The sequence below is a fragment of the Melospiza melodia genome, chromosome 13 (genome assembly GCF_035770615.1).
Source record: "Melospiza melodia melodia isolate bMelMel2 chromosome 13, bMelMel2.pri, whole genome shotgun sequence".
Taxonomy (NCBI): Eukaryota; Metazoa; Chordata; class Aves; order Passeriformes; family Passerellidae; genus Melospiza; species Melospiza melodia.
The window spans coordinates 20,267,441-20,281,826 of NC_086206.1; the positions used below are offsets into that span (position 1 = coordinate 20,267,441).

At 53.4% G+C, this 14,386-nt stretch overlaps 1 protein-coding gene across 1 annotated transcript; it reads right to left on the reverse strand.

The window, feature by feature from the left end:
- Positions 1-9,541: 9,541 nt before the first annotated feature.
- Positions 9,542-13,740, reverse strand: FOXF1 (forkhead box F1). Its single transcript, XM_063168129.1, has 2 exons — positions 12,619-13,740; positions 9,542-11,026 (listed from the first exon to the last, which is right to left on the reverse strand). Exons 1-2 carry the CDS (start codon positions 13,676-13,678, stop codon positions 10,866-10,868), a joined length of 1,221 nt encoding a protein of 406 aa, XP_063024199.1. The 5' UTR covers positions 13,679-13,740; the 3' UTR covers positions 9,542-10,865.
- Between the last annotated feature and the right edge of the window lie 646 nt (positions 13,741-14,386).

Sequence of the window (14,386 nt, forward strand, 5' to 3'; positions counted from 1 at the left end):
TTTCCTTCAGCCAGCCGTGTCCATGCATTTCCTGGAACGGGGACAAGGCCACACAGCTTCAAGCCACCAAAGACAACAGTAAACAAGCTGCCTTGCTGGGCAGGCTCTGAGTTACAGCAGTCACACACGGTTTGTTTCCAGGGAGAGAAAAGGGGAGAAGAAAATCTCTCCCCATCAAGGCTTTTTCCTGGATCTCACATCCAGGCCCAGCATCGCCCTGATCCCCTCCCAACAAGCAGCCTGGAAGGACAGAGGTTTTATTCCATTATCCCAATTTAAAAACTCAGGAAAAGGATGGTTAAACACTGTCTCCAAGTCATGTCTTTATTTTGTGTTAGCTTTTTTAAAATTTCATCATCTTCTACTGCTCCAAAGGGAGAAACAAACGGCTTTTAGGGGAATATTTCCATTGAAAAATCCAGGGCTGTGATAATTCTCCCTAGGGGTGAGGAGGGGGAGGAAAAGTATGTGCAGGGATTTCTCTTGTTCTGGTTCCTCCCAAGGAACAGCACTTCAGGAGTGCTGTGGAAGGACAGAGGTTTTATTCCACTATTCCAATTTAAAAACTCAGGAAAAGGATGGTTAAACACTGTCTCCAAATCATGTCTTTATTTTGTGTGTGCTTTTTTTTAATATTTCATCATCTTCTGCTGCTCCAAAGGGAGAAACGAATGGTTTTTAGGGGAATATTTCCATTGAAAAATCCAGGGCTGTGTTTTTTGTGCCCAGGGGTGAGGAGGGGGAGGAAAAGCGTGTGCAGGGATTTCTCTTGTTCTGGTTCCTCCCAAGGAACAGCACTTCAGGAGTGCTGTGGAAGGACAGAGGTTTTATCCCATTATCCCAATAAAAAACCACTCAGGAGAGGGATGGTTAAACATTGTCTCCAAACTATGTCTTTATTTTGTGTTTGCTTTTTTAAAATTTCATCATCTACTGCTCCAAAGGGAGAAACAAATGGCTTTTAGGGGAATATTTCCATTGAAAAATTGGAAATATTTTTCCCGGGGGTGAGCAGGGGGAGGAAAAGCGTGTGCAGGGATTTCTCTCGTTCCGGTTCCTCCCAAGGAACAGCCCCTCACAGCACTTCAGCCTCTGGAGGAAACATCTGTGGCCATGGCCACGTTCCTGAGGCAAACCCCCCTGCTTGGGAGGCTGCTGTGTACCAAAGGCTTTGATTTCCTGGTTGCCATCTCTTAAAGATTATCTGCCTCCCAGAAAAGGGCAGCGTTTCCCATGTTCCCGTGTGTAATGTCCGTGATGGCTGCTGTAAACATCATGCGACGTTTCCCCGGCCCTCCTCTGACATAGGTAGCAAAATCTCTGCTTTTCATCTTTTCAAAGCCCTGCAGAAATGTTTAGGGTCGTGTATCCTGCCATTGTTCTGGGCTGGGCATCCCACTGAAGTGCCTGGGAGAAATGAGTTCAGGATATGGATCTATCTCTGCTCCATCTCTGCTGCAGCCCCAGGAACGTCCACATTTTACAGAGGGGAGGGCGGAGATGGCTCCTGATAGACTGGAGGCAACTGCTCCTTTGGAAAACAACAGCAGGACAGGCCAAAAACTCAGCCAAAGCTCTCAAAAAGCCTCAACCCAGCCTCTGTTGGGCATTTCTTTGTGACATGAGTGATCCCAATGGGGATTTTGATACCTGGAGCTTCAGGGTGGCTCTAATCCCACAGGTCCTCCTGCTCCAGAACTTTCCATCAAGGTACCCAGCACCTTGGTATGCCAAGGGATAAGCCACAGATCCTGCTCTGGGAGACAAGGCACCAAAGATTTTTTTTTTCCCAGAATTTTGCCCCAAGAGCATCCACATTTTATAGATGGAAAGGCAGAGATGGTTCCTCCTGATAGACTGGAGGCAACTGGTCATCCCCACCCTTTGGAAAACAACAGGGAGACAGGCCAAAAACTCAGCAAATGTTCTAAAAAGCCTTAACCAAGCCTCCCTTGGATTTTCTGTGTGACAGAATTGATGTTCCCAATGGGGATTTTGATACCTGGAACATCAGGGTGGCTCTAATCCCACAGGTCCTCCTGCTCCAGAACTTTCCATCAAGGTACCCAGCACCTGCCAGGCACAAACCACAGCTCCTGCTCTGGGAGACAAGGCACCAATGGGAACTTTTATACAGAATTTTCACAGAATTTTGCCCCAGGAACATCCACATTTTGCAGATGGCAAGGCAGAGATGGTTCCTCATAGACTGGTCATTCCCACCCCCTTGGAAAACAACAGGAGCACAGGCCAAAAACTCAGCAGAAGTTCTAAAAAACCTCAACCAAGTCTCTGTTGGGCTCTTCTGTGTGACAGAATTGATGTTCCCAACATTTTGTCTTGCAGGGATTACCTGGAGCCTTTGATCCCCCTGGTTCTCCTGCTCCAGAACTTTCCAGCATATGCCAGGCACAAACCACAGCTCCTGCTCTGGGAGATAAGACACAAAACAAATTTCCCCCCAGATGTGCCACCTCCAGAGGTGTCTAAGTCACACAGATTGTTATCACCCCCCCCCATCCCACACTTTGAGCCAAGCCAGGTTTACCTTTCCTTAAAGAACAAAGCAAACAACACAGGGCAGTGAAACGGGATCAAAAAAAGGCCAAGGAAAAAGAGAAACATTCATGTGCTGAAAGCTGCCCCATTCCTAAGCACCACCAAACCCACGCTACCACTCCTTCAGATTTCAGGTGAATAATTGTTGAGACAAGAGCCATGCTTGTGTTTTTCAGAGGGATCTCAGAGTGTTTCCAGGCCCCTGCGCTGCTCAGGCTCTGCAGTGTGACATTTCCATCCCTCTGCAGGGATTTCTCCTCACCCCCACACAACTGCTGCAGCAAGTTCTGCTCCAAATGAGCTCCTGGTGCCCCCAAAGTCCCTGCAAAGCTTTCCAGGCCATGTCATCCTGCCTTCCCAGGTGTGGCTGTTTATTTTTGCAGTAATTAGGCTGAAGCTGAGCTGAGCCACAGAGCTGCACTTTCTGTGCCATTCCAGGGGGTTTTTTGAGCCTTGCTGCTTTAAATAAAGGCAGGTCTGTGCTCAGGCTGCTGTTCTCACTGCCAAGTGGCACTGCCAGTGTCCTCACATCCCTTCCCATGATTTAACCATGGTTTGACCTCTGGAGTTGCCATTTGCTCTCCGGTGCTTGTTCAGAGATCTCTGAGGTGACCTGGAGAAGTGTGTGAGGAGAGGAAATCCCTGTTGATGGCACAGTGACTCCTCAGTGAAACTTTCCAAAGGATCTGCAGCTCCCCTGAAAAAAATTAGTTTATTTTAAGACTGGAGTTGGAATATTCATCAGAAGTTGGATGAAGCGAAGCAACCTCTGATTCATGGAATGGTTTGGGTTGGAAGGGACCTCAAAGCTCGTCAAGGCAGGGACACCTTCCACCATCCCAGGGTGCTCCAAGCCTCATCCAGCCTGGCCTTAGATCCAGGGGCAGCCACAGCTGCTCTGGGCACCCTGTGATAATGGAAATTTGGATATTGAGCCAGAAGCTCAGTAAGATTTATTCCTTCTGTTATGTTTTATTAATAATAAACCCACAGGATCATTTAGATTGGAAAATACCCCCTGGGATTATCCAGTCCAACCACTGATTTGAATATTCTGGTTTTAATTCCTCTGGATTCTGGCAGGGAAAGTTACTAAAGAAAACAGGGCAGCCCCTTGCCTCTCCTCACTCAGCCTGAGAATTTCTAGGAATAACATCAGCTTCCAGCTGCAGAGCTGCTCTGGGGACACCTCCTGCTCCTCAGGGGCTCCTTTCATCCACCTGTTTGATCCCTGAGGGTGATTCCTCGTGCAAAGATTCCTTGGCAGGGATAAAGCCCCCAGGAGCATCCCAGCACTGCCTTTTCTTTTCCTGCAGAGCATCAGGCAGGAGTTACGCTTGGAAAGGGAGCAGATGTTCAGGTGTGGCCTCCCAAAAGCATTGCAGAAATTGAAGTCCCCTCCCAAAGTGACAAGAGCTATTCTTTGATCCCCTGAGGTGCACAGATCCCAAATATTTTGGTTTTGAGGGAGAAATCAGGCACCCACTGATTCTTATGGATCTCAGCCTTTATACCTGCTAAGAACTTGGTGCCAGACTCATCCCTTGGTATCCCAAATACCCATGGAAGGTTCCAGGTGTTGTTGCCACAGGTTAAATCTCCAAGGTTTTCTGTAAATCTGGATAATCCAGCCCATCTGCGAGCATCCTGTGTCAGATGCCTGCATCCATTGAACACTCCATGCTTTTCCATGCCAGCTATTCCCGTCTGTCCCACCTGGGCACGGAAAAGGTTTGATCCCAAAGTGCTCCGTAAAGGAGTTTCACCTGTATGAAGATGGGATAAAGGGATGTTCCCCCTCACAGGTCTGGACGCAAGAACGGGAAAATGAAAATAAAATAAATATATTTAAAAAGATATTTAAAAAAATTAACTAATAAGGAAAGAAACCCCGAGATTTTTAGCATCCACCAGGTGGGGAGAGGCTCCAAACCGGCCCCACCTGGACGGGCTTGGAGCCAAATCTTGGGGCAGCCGCGGGCCGGCGCTCCCGCTCGCTGCCGCCAGGTGGCGCTGCCGGCACGGGAACGGCACCGCCCCCCAAACCCCGGGATCGACAATCCCGCCGGGATCATCCGGATATATCACCGGGATCATCCGGATATATCACTGGGATCATCCGAATTTATCACCGGGATCATCCGGATATATCACCGGGATCATCCGGATATATCACTGGGATCATCCGAATTTATCACCGGGATCATCCGGATGTATCACCGGGATCATCCGAATTTATCACCGGGATAATCCGAATTTATCACCGGGATCATCCGAATTTATCACCGGGATCATCCGGATATATCACTGGGATCATCCAAATTTATCACCGGGATCATCCGGATATATCACTGGGATCATCCGGATATATCACCGGGATCATCCAGAATATATCACCAGGATCATCTGGATATCACCAGGATCATCCCGAATATATCACTGGGATCATCCCGATATATCACCAGGATCATCCCGAATATATCACCGGGATCATCCGGATATATCACCGGGATCATCCTGATATCAGCAGGATCATCCCAAATATATCACCGGGATCATCCCGAATATATCACCGGGATCATCCCGAATATATCACTGGGATCATCCAAACCCACAAGGATCATCTGAATTTATCACCGGGATCATCCCAAACCCACCGGGATCATCTGGATATCACTGGCACCATCCGGATATCACCAGGATCATCTAATCCCACTGGGATCATCCCAATCCCACCAGGATCATCCAACCCCACCAGGATCATCCGGATATCACCAGGATCATCCAATCCCACTGAGATCATCCCGATATCACCGTGATCATCCAGTCCCAGCAGGATCATGCAGATCTCCCTGGGATCATCAGCACCCCAGGACCATCCAAATCCCACCAGGGTCTTCCAACACCCCTGGGATCATCCAAATTCCACCAGGATAATCCAAACCCACCAGGATCCAGCACCCCCGGCATCATTAAACAGCCTTGGTATCATCCAAACCCACCGGGATCTTCCAAACCCCCAAGGATCCCTCAAACCCACCTGGGATTGTCCAAAAGCCCCCAGGATTCCTCAGCTCCCAGGACCCCTCAGCCCCTCAGGATCCCTCCAATTCTCCCACAGGATGCTCCAGTCCTCTGGGATCATCCAGTGTCCCTAGGACCCTCCAGAACCCCCAGGATCCCCCAAACCCCTCAGTATTTCTGAAAGACCCCTCACCACCAACCCCACCCAAATGCTGCCTCCCAAAAAGTGCAGCAGATCATCCCAATGGACCCTCCTAAAAATGTGTGCCTCCACACCCCCACATCCCCTCTTCCAGGCCTTCCTTGGGATCCCTGCACCATCCCTGTGCTCCCTCCAGCTCTGTCCCCACGTGGGGCTCACAAACACCCCTGGGGACACGACCCCTCGAGCAGGTGACAGTGACAGACACAGCTCCAGCTCCATGGGGGCCTTGTGGGGATGGGGGGAAACCCTGGGAGAAACGGAGGGAAGCACCAGAATCTTCTGGATTTGCCAGAATTTGCCACCAGAATCCCTGCACAAGGGACACCAATGTCCCCTGATCCCGAGGGGGACAACCTGCCTGGAGACACCAGGCCCTGTTTGTCATCACGGTCCAAAATTTTATCCCTGTAGAAAATTCCTGGGCGATTTCATCCCTCTAGAAAATTCCTGGGTAATTCCATCCCTGTAAAAAATTCCTGGGCAATTCCAACCCTCTAGAAAATTCCTGGACAATTCCATCCCTCTATCCCTCTAGAAAATTCCTGGGTAATTCCATCCCTGTAGAAAATCCCTGGGCAATTCCAACCCTGTAGAAAGTTGTCAGGCCTGCACAGGACATCAGCAATGAGAAGCTGTTTCCTGCAGTAGAAATGCCAAAATCCCAAAAGAAAATGGGTTATTTCCCCTTAGGATTGGGATGTGAGGATGAGGAGCAGGGAGCTGGTGCTGAGCTGAGCCCCAGCAGCTGAGCTCAGTCGGATCTGAGCCTTTCCAGCAGCAAATCCCACATTTCTGAGCAAGCCCTGCCTCGCTGCACTCCCAGGGCTCCCTCAGCATTTCTGGGCAAGTTTTTCCCTCCTCACCTCCTCTCAGAGCCCAGCCACTCCTGGAAATGCACAAACAGCTTGGGGTTTGTTAAAAAATCCTGGGGTTTGCTGAAAATACTGGGGAAAATTCCACTGGGCTTTGCAGATGGAGAGTTGGGAGGTTTTGAAGGATTTGGAGGGGGTTTTACGGGAGCTGGGGAGGTTTGTCTTGGGGTTTGCCATCCCCTGGGATTGAAAATATTGGGAAAAACCCCATTGGGCTTTTGGAGATGGAGAGTTAGGGGGTTTTGCAGGACCTGGGGGGATTTTTAGGAGCTGAGGGGTTTTGCAGGAGTTGGGGAAGGTTTTGCAGGAACTGGGGGAGGATTTTGCAGATGGAGAGCTGGGGGATTTGCAGGAGCTGGGGGCTTTTGCAGATGGAGAATTGGGGGTTTTGCAGATGCAGAGTTGGGGTTTTGCAGATGGAGAATTGGGGGATTTGCAGATGCAGAGTTGGGGATTTTGCAGATGCAGAGTTGGGGTTTTGCAGATGGAGAGTTGGGGGATTTGCAGATGGAGAGTTTGGGGTTTTGCAGATGCAGAGTTGGGGTTTTGCAGATGCAGAGTTGGGGGTTTTGCAAATGGAGAATTGGGGGATTTGCAGATGCAGAGTTGGGGATTTTGCAGATGCAGAGTTGGGATTTTGCAGATGGAGAATTGGGGGATTTGCAGATGGAGAGTTTGGGGTTTTGCAGATGCAGAGTTGGGGTTTTGCAGATGGAGAATTGGGGGTTTTGCAGATGGAGAATTGGGGGGTTTGCAGATGGAGAGTTGGGGTTTTGCAGATGGAGAATTGGGGGTTTTGCAGATGCAGAGTTGGGGGTTTTGCAGATGGAGAGTTGGGGTTTTGCAGATGGAGAATTGGGGGGTTTGCAGATGGAGAGTTGGGGATTTTGCAGATGCAGAGTTGGGGTTTTGCAAATGGAGAATTGGGGGTTTTGCAGATGGAGAGTTTGGGGTTTTGCAGATGCAGAGTTGGGGTTTTGCAGATGGAGAATTGGGGGTTTTGCAGATGGAGAATTGGGGGGTTTGCAGATGGAGAGTTGGGGGTTTGCAGATGGAGAATTGGGGGTTTTGCAGATGCAGAGTTGGGGGTTTTGCAGATGGAGAGTTGGGGGTTTGCAGATGCAGAGTTGGGGTTTTGCAGGAGCTGGGGGGTTTTGGTCCCTCCTGGCTGCTGGAGGGCTCTGGGATGGAGAGCTCCTGTTTAGACTGAGCTCACTGGCTTGAGGAATATGTGGCGTCCCCGGAATGCAGCTGCTCTGTTTTTCCAGGTTTGGAAAGCCACGGGAGGGAGGGGAATGAATCACATCAGGCTTTGGTGGGGAGCAGATACAGAACCCCTGCGAGCTGGGCCCGAGCCTCCCCAGGTGCTGCCTGCCCTGCCCAGCCAAGCAGGACCCAAAATCAACCACAAATCCACCCAAAATCAACCCCAAATCCACCCAAAATCAACCCCAAAATCAACCCCAGATCAACCCAAAGGGATGAAAACAAACCTTCGAGTGACCATGGCATTTCAAAGAGCTGAGCCCCCAACCCTGGACCATTATTGAAGCCACACCTCGTACAGATGTTTGCTTCAGGAGTAAAAAACCTTCTGGTTGCAGCTTGTACCTAAAAGGATGGAGACAACGTGCTCACCTCGGACAGGGATGTGGGAAAGATCAGCCCAGAAAAGCATAAAAACAAGGAAAAGCAATAATGCTGCAGGCAGATTGCTGCTGGCTTAAAGAGAGCTAAAATAATATTTTAAAACCCCCAAAACATTAACAAAATTAAAAAAAAAAAAAAAGACACCCCAAAGCCCACAATGCTCCTCAAAAAAACCCCAGAAAACAACAATTAAAACCCCACTCTGAAAAGGCCTCCCCCAGCACTAATAAAGCTTTGCCTTAATTACAATAATATTATACATTTCTCCCTTGTTATAGCAAACTTGGATTTTAATTAAACTGGGCTAATTAGTGTGCAGTGATTAAATTTCCCTCTCTAAAGGCAGAAATCCACAATCACATAATCAGATTAATTCCCCTGCATCTCTTTTTTATGGGCGTTAATATTGAATATTAATAGAGACAGATTGGCCCAGGAATTAAAGCAAAAAATTCTGAATACTGGAGGATCCTGAATTAGCCAAAATCCCTCAAAATTTCGCAGGAAAATACAAATATTTAAATGCAGATTTATCACTGCCTCGGGCACAAGAGAGATGATGCAGTCGATCTGCTTAATTTTTATCCTGCTTATTAATTCCTGATAATTTGTGTTAATTTGAGTACATTTCCTTCGATTTTATGAATTTTTATTTATTTTTCACGAGGGAAAATAAATTATTTAACTGCCGGCTCAGAAAATTCCCGGGATGGGGGAGGAGGAAAAAAGGAACAGGAAAATTCCCGGGATGGAGGAGGAGGAAAATGAACAGGAAAATTCCCGGGATGGAGGAGGAGGAAAAAAGGAACAGGAAAATTCCCGGGATGGAGGACGAGGAAAAATGAACAGGAAAATTCCCGGGATGGAGGAGGAGGAAAAAAGGAACAGGAAAATTCCCGGGATGGAGGAGGAGGAGGAAAAAGGAGCCGCGGGTTTCATCCCGGCAGCCTCACGCCTGGAATTCGAGGGAGAGGCAAAGAGCTGTCAAACAGCGCCTTTAGCCTTGGGAAAAAAAAAATGGAATAATCCTAATAATAAAAAGCTAAAAATAAAAAGCACCGCCGCTTTTCCTCCTGCTGCGTTTCAATAGCCTCAATTGAAATATTTCCCAGCAGGGAAATTGGCAAGCAGGACCCCGCCAAGGTGAAAAAACCCTAAAAAGTCGATTTTGAGTCTGTGCCGGGATAGGGAATTATTGCCCGAGGGTTTGCAGGGCCGGACTGCTCATTAATTAAGCTTAATTACACCGCATGCTCGTTTATTTGCTGCTCATACAATCGCGAAGCCCATGTACAAATAACATACAGGTTTTATTTTGGGATTTTTTTTTTCTTTAGGGACAAAACATACACAAAAAAAAAAAAAGGCGAAAAAATCAAAAAAACAAACCCACATAATTACAATTTTATACAGTGCAGAAAGAATTAAAATAGGTGTCACCGAACTGTACAACGTCAGGGTGGAAAAAAAAAAATAGAGAGGGGAGGGAGGGGAATAATCCTTCATTATATATATATTTCTATAAAAACATATGGAGGATTGTCTTTACACAGAGACCACGGTCGCTTGCAAATTTACAAAGGTTAACTAAAAAAACCCAAATCCATATGGCAAATATTGCCAACAGAGATTCCCCGATTTAATACTGATCAACTGAGACTATTTGTGTCTCGATTATTAGCAACAACAACAAAAACAACAAAAAAAAAGAATTGTAGAATAAATAACAGGATGAGCATGGCTGTCTCTTTCCAAAGTGCCTTGTTCTCTCTGCATAGGGTCTGATCCTGCAGTCTTTATGCAGGCAAAAAACCCCAAAATTCATAGTTCCGAAAAATCCCTCTGAGAGATTTTTTTGCCCGCTGGGTGTTGGCCGGCAAAAAAAAAAAAAAAAATTAAAAAAAGGAAGGAAAAATTTTTTAAAAGCATTTTTTTCCGGGCTCGAAGTGAGACGGCACCGAGGGGATTTGAGTTTGGGGTCTTTTCCAGCCCCCATCGCTCGCCGCCAACTCCCAAACTGAGTTTGCAATTTCTTTTTTTTTTTTTTTAAGAAGCATCAAAACCTTCATTTAGCAAAGCCTCACCCCAAACTCGCAGCCGGGGCTTTCGGGATGGACGGTGGGGCTGCTTTTGCTTTCTCCTCCATCCCTCCCCGAGCAGAAGAAGGAGGCACAGACGGGCTCGATGCTCAGCTCGCTGCCGGAGCTCCGGTCCGTTCCTGCTGCCCAAAGCCAGGCTGGGACATGGGCACATAGGACATGGGACATCCCCTGGCACCCAGAGCGTCCTGGGGGATGCTCAGGGCCCGGTCTGGTCCATTCCTGCTGCCCAAAGCCTTGCTGGGACATGGGGACATAGGATATGGGACATCCCTCGGCACCCAGAGCGTCCTTGGGGGATGCTCATTGCCCGGTCCGGTCTGTTCCTGCTGCTCAAAGCCAGGTTGGGACATGGCACATGGCACATGGAACATCCCCTGGCACCCGGAGCGTCCTGGGGGATGCTCATGGCCCGGCTCCGGCCCCAGGAGCGGCGTTTGTCGGGCCCGGCTCGGCTCACATAACGCACGGCTTGATGTCCTGGTATGTCACTTGTTGGTGGTAATAGGAGCCGCTGCCCGCCGAATGCATGGAGGAGGAGGCCATGGCGTTGAAAGAGAAGACGAATTCCTTTCGGTCGCACATGCTCGGAGACTGCGAGTGATACCGCGGGATGCCTGCGGGACGGGGGAGAGATGGTCAGCAGCGCCAAGAGGTTCAGCAGGAGAGGGCGAACAACATCCCAGCAACGCGGGATGGGGTTAAAAAAATTCCCAACAACCCAACCCGCCAGCACACCCTGCTCCGAGCGCGGATTTGGGCTGTTTTGGCACATTGGGATCCGCGGGTGCGGGCAGGTGCGGCAGAGAGAGCCCCGGGACGGCGATTCCCTGCCCGGCCCGAGGGCGCGGCGAGCAGAAGGGATTTGCTTTGGGTTTAGGGGTTTTTGGTTTTGTTTCAACACTTGGATTTATTGTCTTTCGCCCCAGCTGCTTTTCCCACCGCCTCGGCCCGTGCGGGAAATGCGCCGGGCGCGGAGCGGGGCAGCTCCGGGAGCGGCGGTGGGGCCGAGAGCCGCCGGGAGCGGGGCTGTTCCCGCCGCCCCCTCCGCCACCTCGGCATGGAAAAGCGCCCCGGGAATTGGGGGTGCCCTGGGCAGGGGCTGCCCTGCCCCGGAGCGCTCCCGCCGCTCCTTTGGGTGAAAATCTGAGCGATTCCGTGAAGGCCGCGCACGGGCCCGCTGGCTCCTCGGGGCGGATTCCCAGCTCCGTTTTCCAGAGGCCCTGGATGCGCTGAGCTCCGGGAACCGCCCCGGGACTGGAGGGTGCCCGTGGTGGGCACTGCCCGGGGCCCTGCCCGGGTTCTGCAGCTCCGGCCCGGCCCGGCTGGTGCATTTTCCCCGCTTCGCTTTGTGTTTTTGGCCCATTTGTTCTCCGCTTTGCAGCCGTTCCTGTCAGGCACGTCCCGCTCCCCCGAAAGCCCGGGGTGATGGGCAGGGACCCCCAAATCTGCCCCATCACCCGCCCATGGCTCGGGGGCACCCCCGTGCCACGAGAGCCCCGCAGGCACCGCAGCCCGAGCGGAATTTGGGCAGCAAAGCGAAACCCAGCGCTGGCCTCGTCCCTTCCGAGGCCTTTTCCCGGCCAAACACGAACTCGGCTCCAAGCCTCAGGGCAAATGCAGCCCCGACAGCTCCAGGGACGAGACCCAGCCGGGGTTTTGGGGAGCGGGAGGATTTGGGGGATCCAGGACAGGGGATTCGGCTTGGGCGGCGGATGGAGGGAAGTGATGGGCCTGGAAAACACGGCCTTGAGATGTGTGAAAAACACAGCTGATGGCGGGGAAGGGGCCGGGGTGGCACTGGGTGGGATGGCGATGGGGAATTCCTCCCTTTTCTCTCCAAGTGCCGAGGGAGGTGGGAGAGCCCAAGGGGGCATTCCTGGCCTCTCCTTCCCGCAGCTCCCCGCTGCCTCAGCCCACCGGCCTTAGGCCTGGGGCGGCCCTGGACGTGAGGGAGCCGCCGGGAAAAGCGGAGCCCCGGGCCGGGAGAGCAGAGCCCCGGGCCCACAGCGGGGAGAACCCCGACGGGCTGCCCCCGGGAAAGGAGGCGAGGAGCGAGGGCAAGGCATCCTCCCCTCGGGACCATCATTAAAGCCGCCCACGAAGCGGGATCCCAGCTGGCAGCGGCACCGCCGGGATCCAAGCCGGGCCCGCAGCCCCGGCCGAGCCCCGTTTGCGCGGGTGCCCCTCACGCGTGGCCGCGCCTTACCTTGGAGGTCGGCGGTGTTGTGGCTGTTCTGGTGCAGGTAGGGCTGGTCCAGGGAATGCGTGGAGAGGCTGGAGGAGAGCGGGTTGGCCGTGGGGTTGCAGGGCGACAGGGGCTGCTGCTTGATGTAGGACGCGCCGGTGTTGAGGGCCGCCGAGGCGCTGGGCGCCCACGCCGAGGCCGAGCTGGAGTAAACCGAGTGCGGCTCCATCACGCCGCCGGCGGGGAGCAGCGGGGACGCGGGCACGGAGCTGTCGTGGTGCGGGTATTCCCCGGCCGTGGAGCCGGTGCAGCCGCCCATGTAGCTGTGCCCACCGTTGGCGGGCAGGTGGGGCACGGAGTGTCCCGCCAGGCCCATCCCCTCCACGTTGCTGGACAAATGCCCGTTCATCATCCCCAAGCCCCCTTCGAGGGAGAGGCTGTTGGGGGGGCAGGAGAGCCCGCCGGCCGAGCCCTGGAAGCCGTAGCTGTCGGGGAGGTGGTTGAAGCTGAGCCCGTTCATCATGCTGTACATGGGCTTCAGCGCCTGGCATTTCCTCCGGAACCCGCGGGGCCGGCGGCGGAACGAGCCCTCCTCGAACATGAACTCGCTGGCCGGGTCGATGGTCCAGTAGTGGCCCTTGCCCGGGCGTCCCAAGCCCTTGGGCAGCTTGATGAAGCACTCGTTGAGCGAGAGGTTGTGGCGCACCGAGTTTTTCCAGCCCTGGTAGGAGCCTCGGAAGAAAGGGAAGCGGCTCTGCAAGAACTGGTAGATCTCGCTGAGGGTCAGGCGTTTGGAGGGAGAGCTCTGGATAGCCATGACGATGAGGGCGATGTAGGAATAAGGCGGCTTCTCCGGCCGCCGGATCCCCGCGTTCGTCTTCTTCGCCTTGGGGCCGCCGCCGCCCGGGGCCCCGCCGCTGCCCGGGGCGCTGCCGGCCGCGCCGCCGGTCCCCGCGGAGGCGGCGTCCATGGCCGAGCTCTGCGGCTGCTTCTCAGCCACCGAGGACATGGGGCCGTAGCTGCTCTGCACCGGAGGAGGAGGGGGCTGAGAGGACAGAGCCTGCTGCGCTTCTGCAGTCATCTACGGCCAGGTCCGCGGCGGCCAGCCCCAGCCCCGGCCCTCCTCCTCCTCCTCCTGCTGCCGCCCCCCCAGCGCCCCCGCGAAAGGCCGCGCTGCTGGGGGCTCGCCACTCACCCACCGCCCTCCCTCCGGCGTCCTCCCGGCCCCCCGGCGGCTTCGCTTTCCACCGGGAGACTTCACCCCTCCGTGGATAAACAAATGGAAGCGACGACACCCCCCACCCCCCCTTTGCCTCCTCCTCCTCCTCCCACTTTATCCCTAAATCCGAGCGCGGCTGCAGAAGGCGAGCGAGAGGCGGAGGGTCGGGGGGGAGGCGGGATGGGGGGGCGGGTGGAAGCGAGCTGAGCTCGGCTGCTGCTGCTGCTGCTGCTGCTGCTGCGAGAGAGCCGAGCCGGGGCCGCCGCCCGCGCCCGCCCCGCTGCCCCTCGCCGGCCCGGGCTCCCGGGGCCGCCGCCGTCCCCTCCGGAGGCTTTAGCTGGGCTGGCGCTGCCGCTGCTGCGGGGAGCTGCTTCCCATCGCGGTGGCTGTCGAGTCTGCCCCCGGTCCCGCCGCTCGCCTTCTACTTTATCTCTCGCAGCGGCGTCTGCCGCTCCTTTGACAGACGTAAGCGCGGAGCGGAGATCCCCGCCCCGAGCCGCTCCCCCCCGCCCTCCCGGCCCCGTGCCGGCCCCCTCCGCCGCCGCTCCCCGCTGGTGGGCAGCTTTTAAA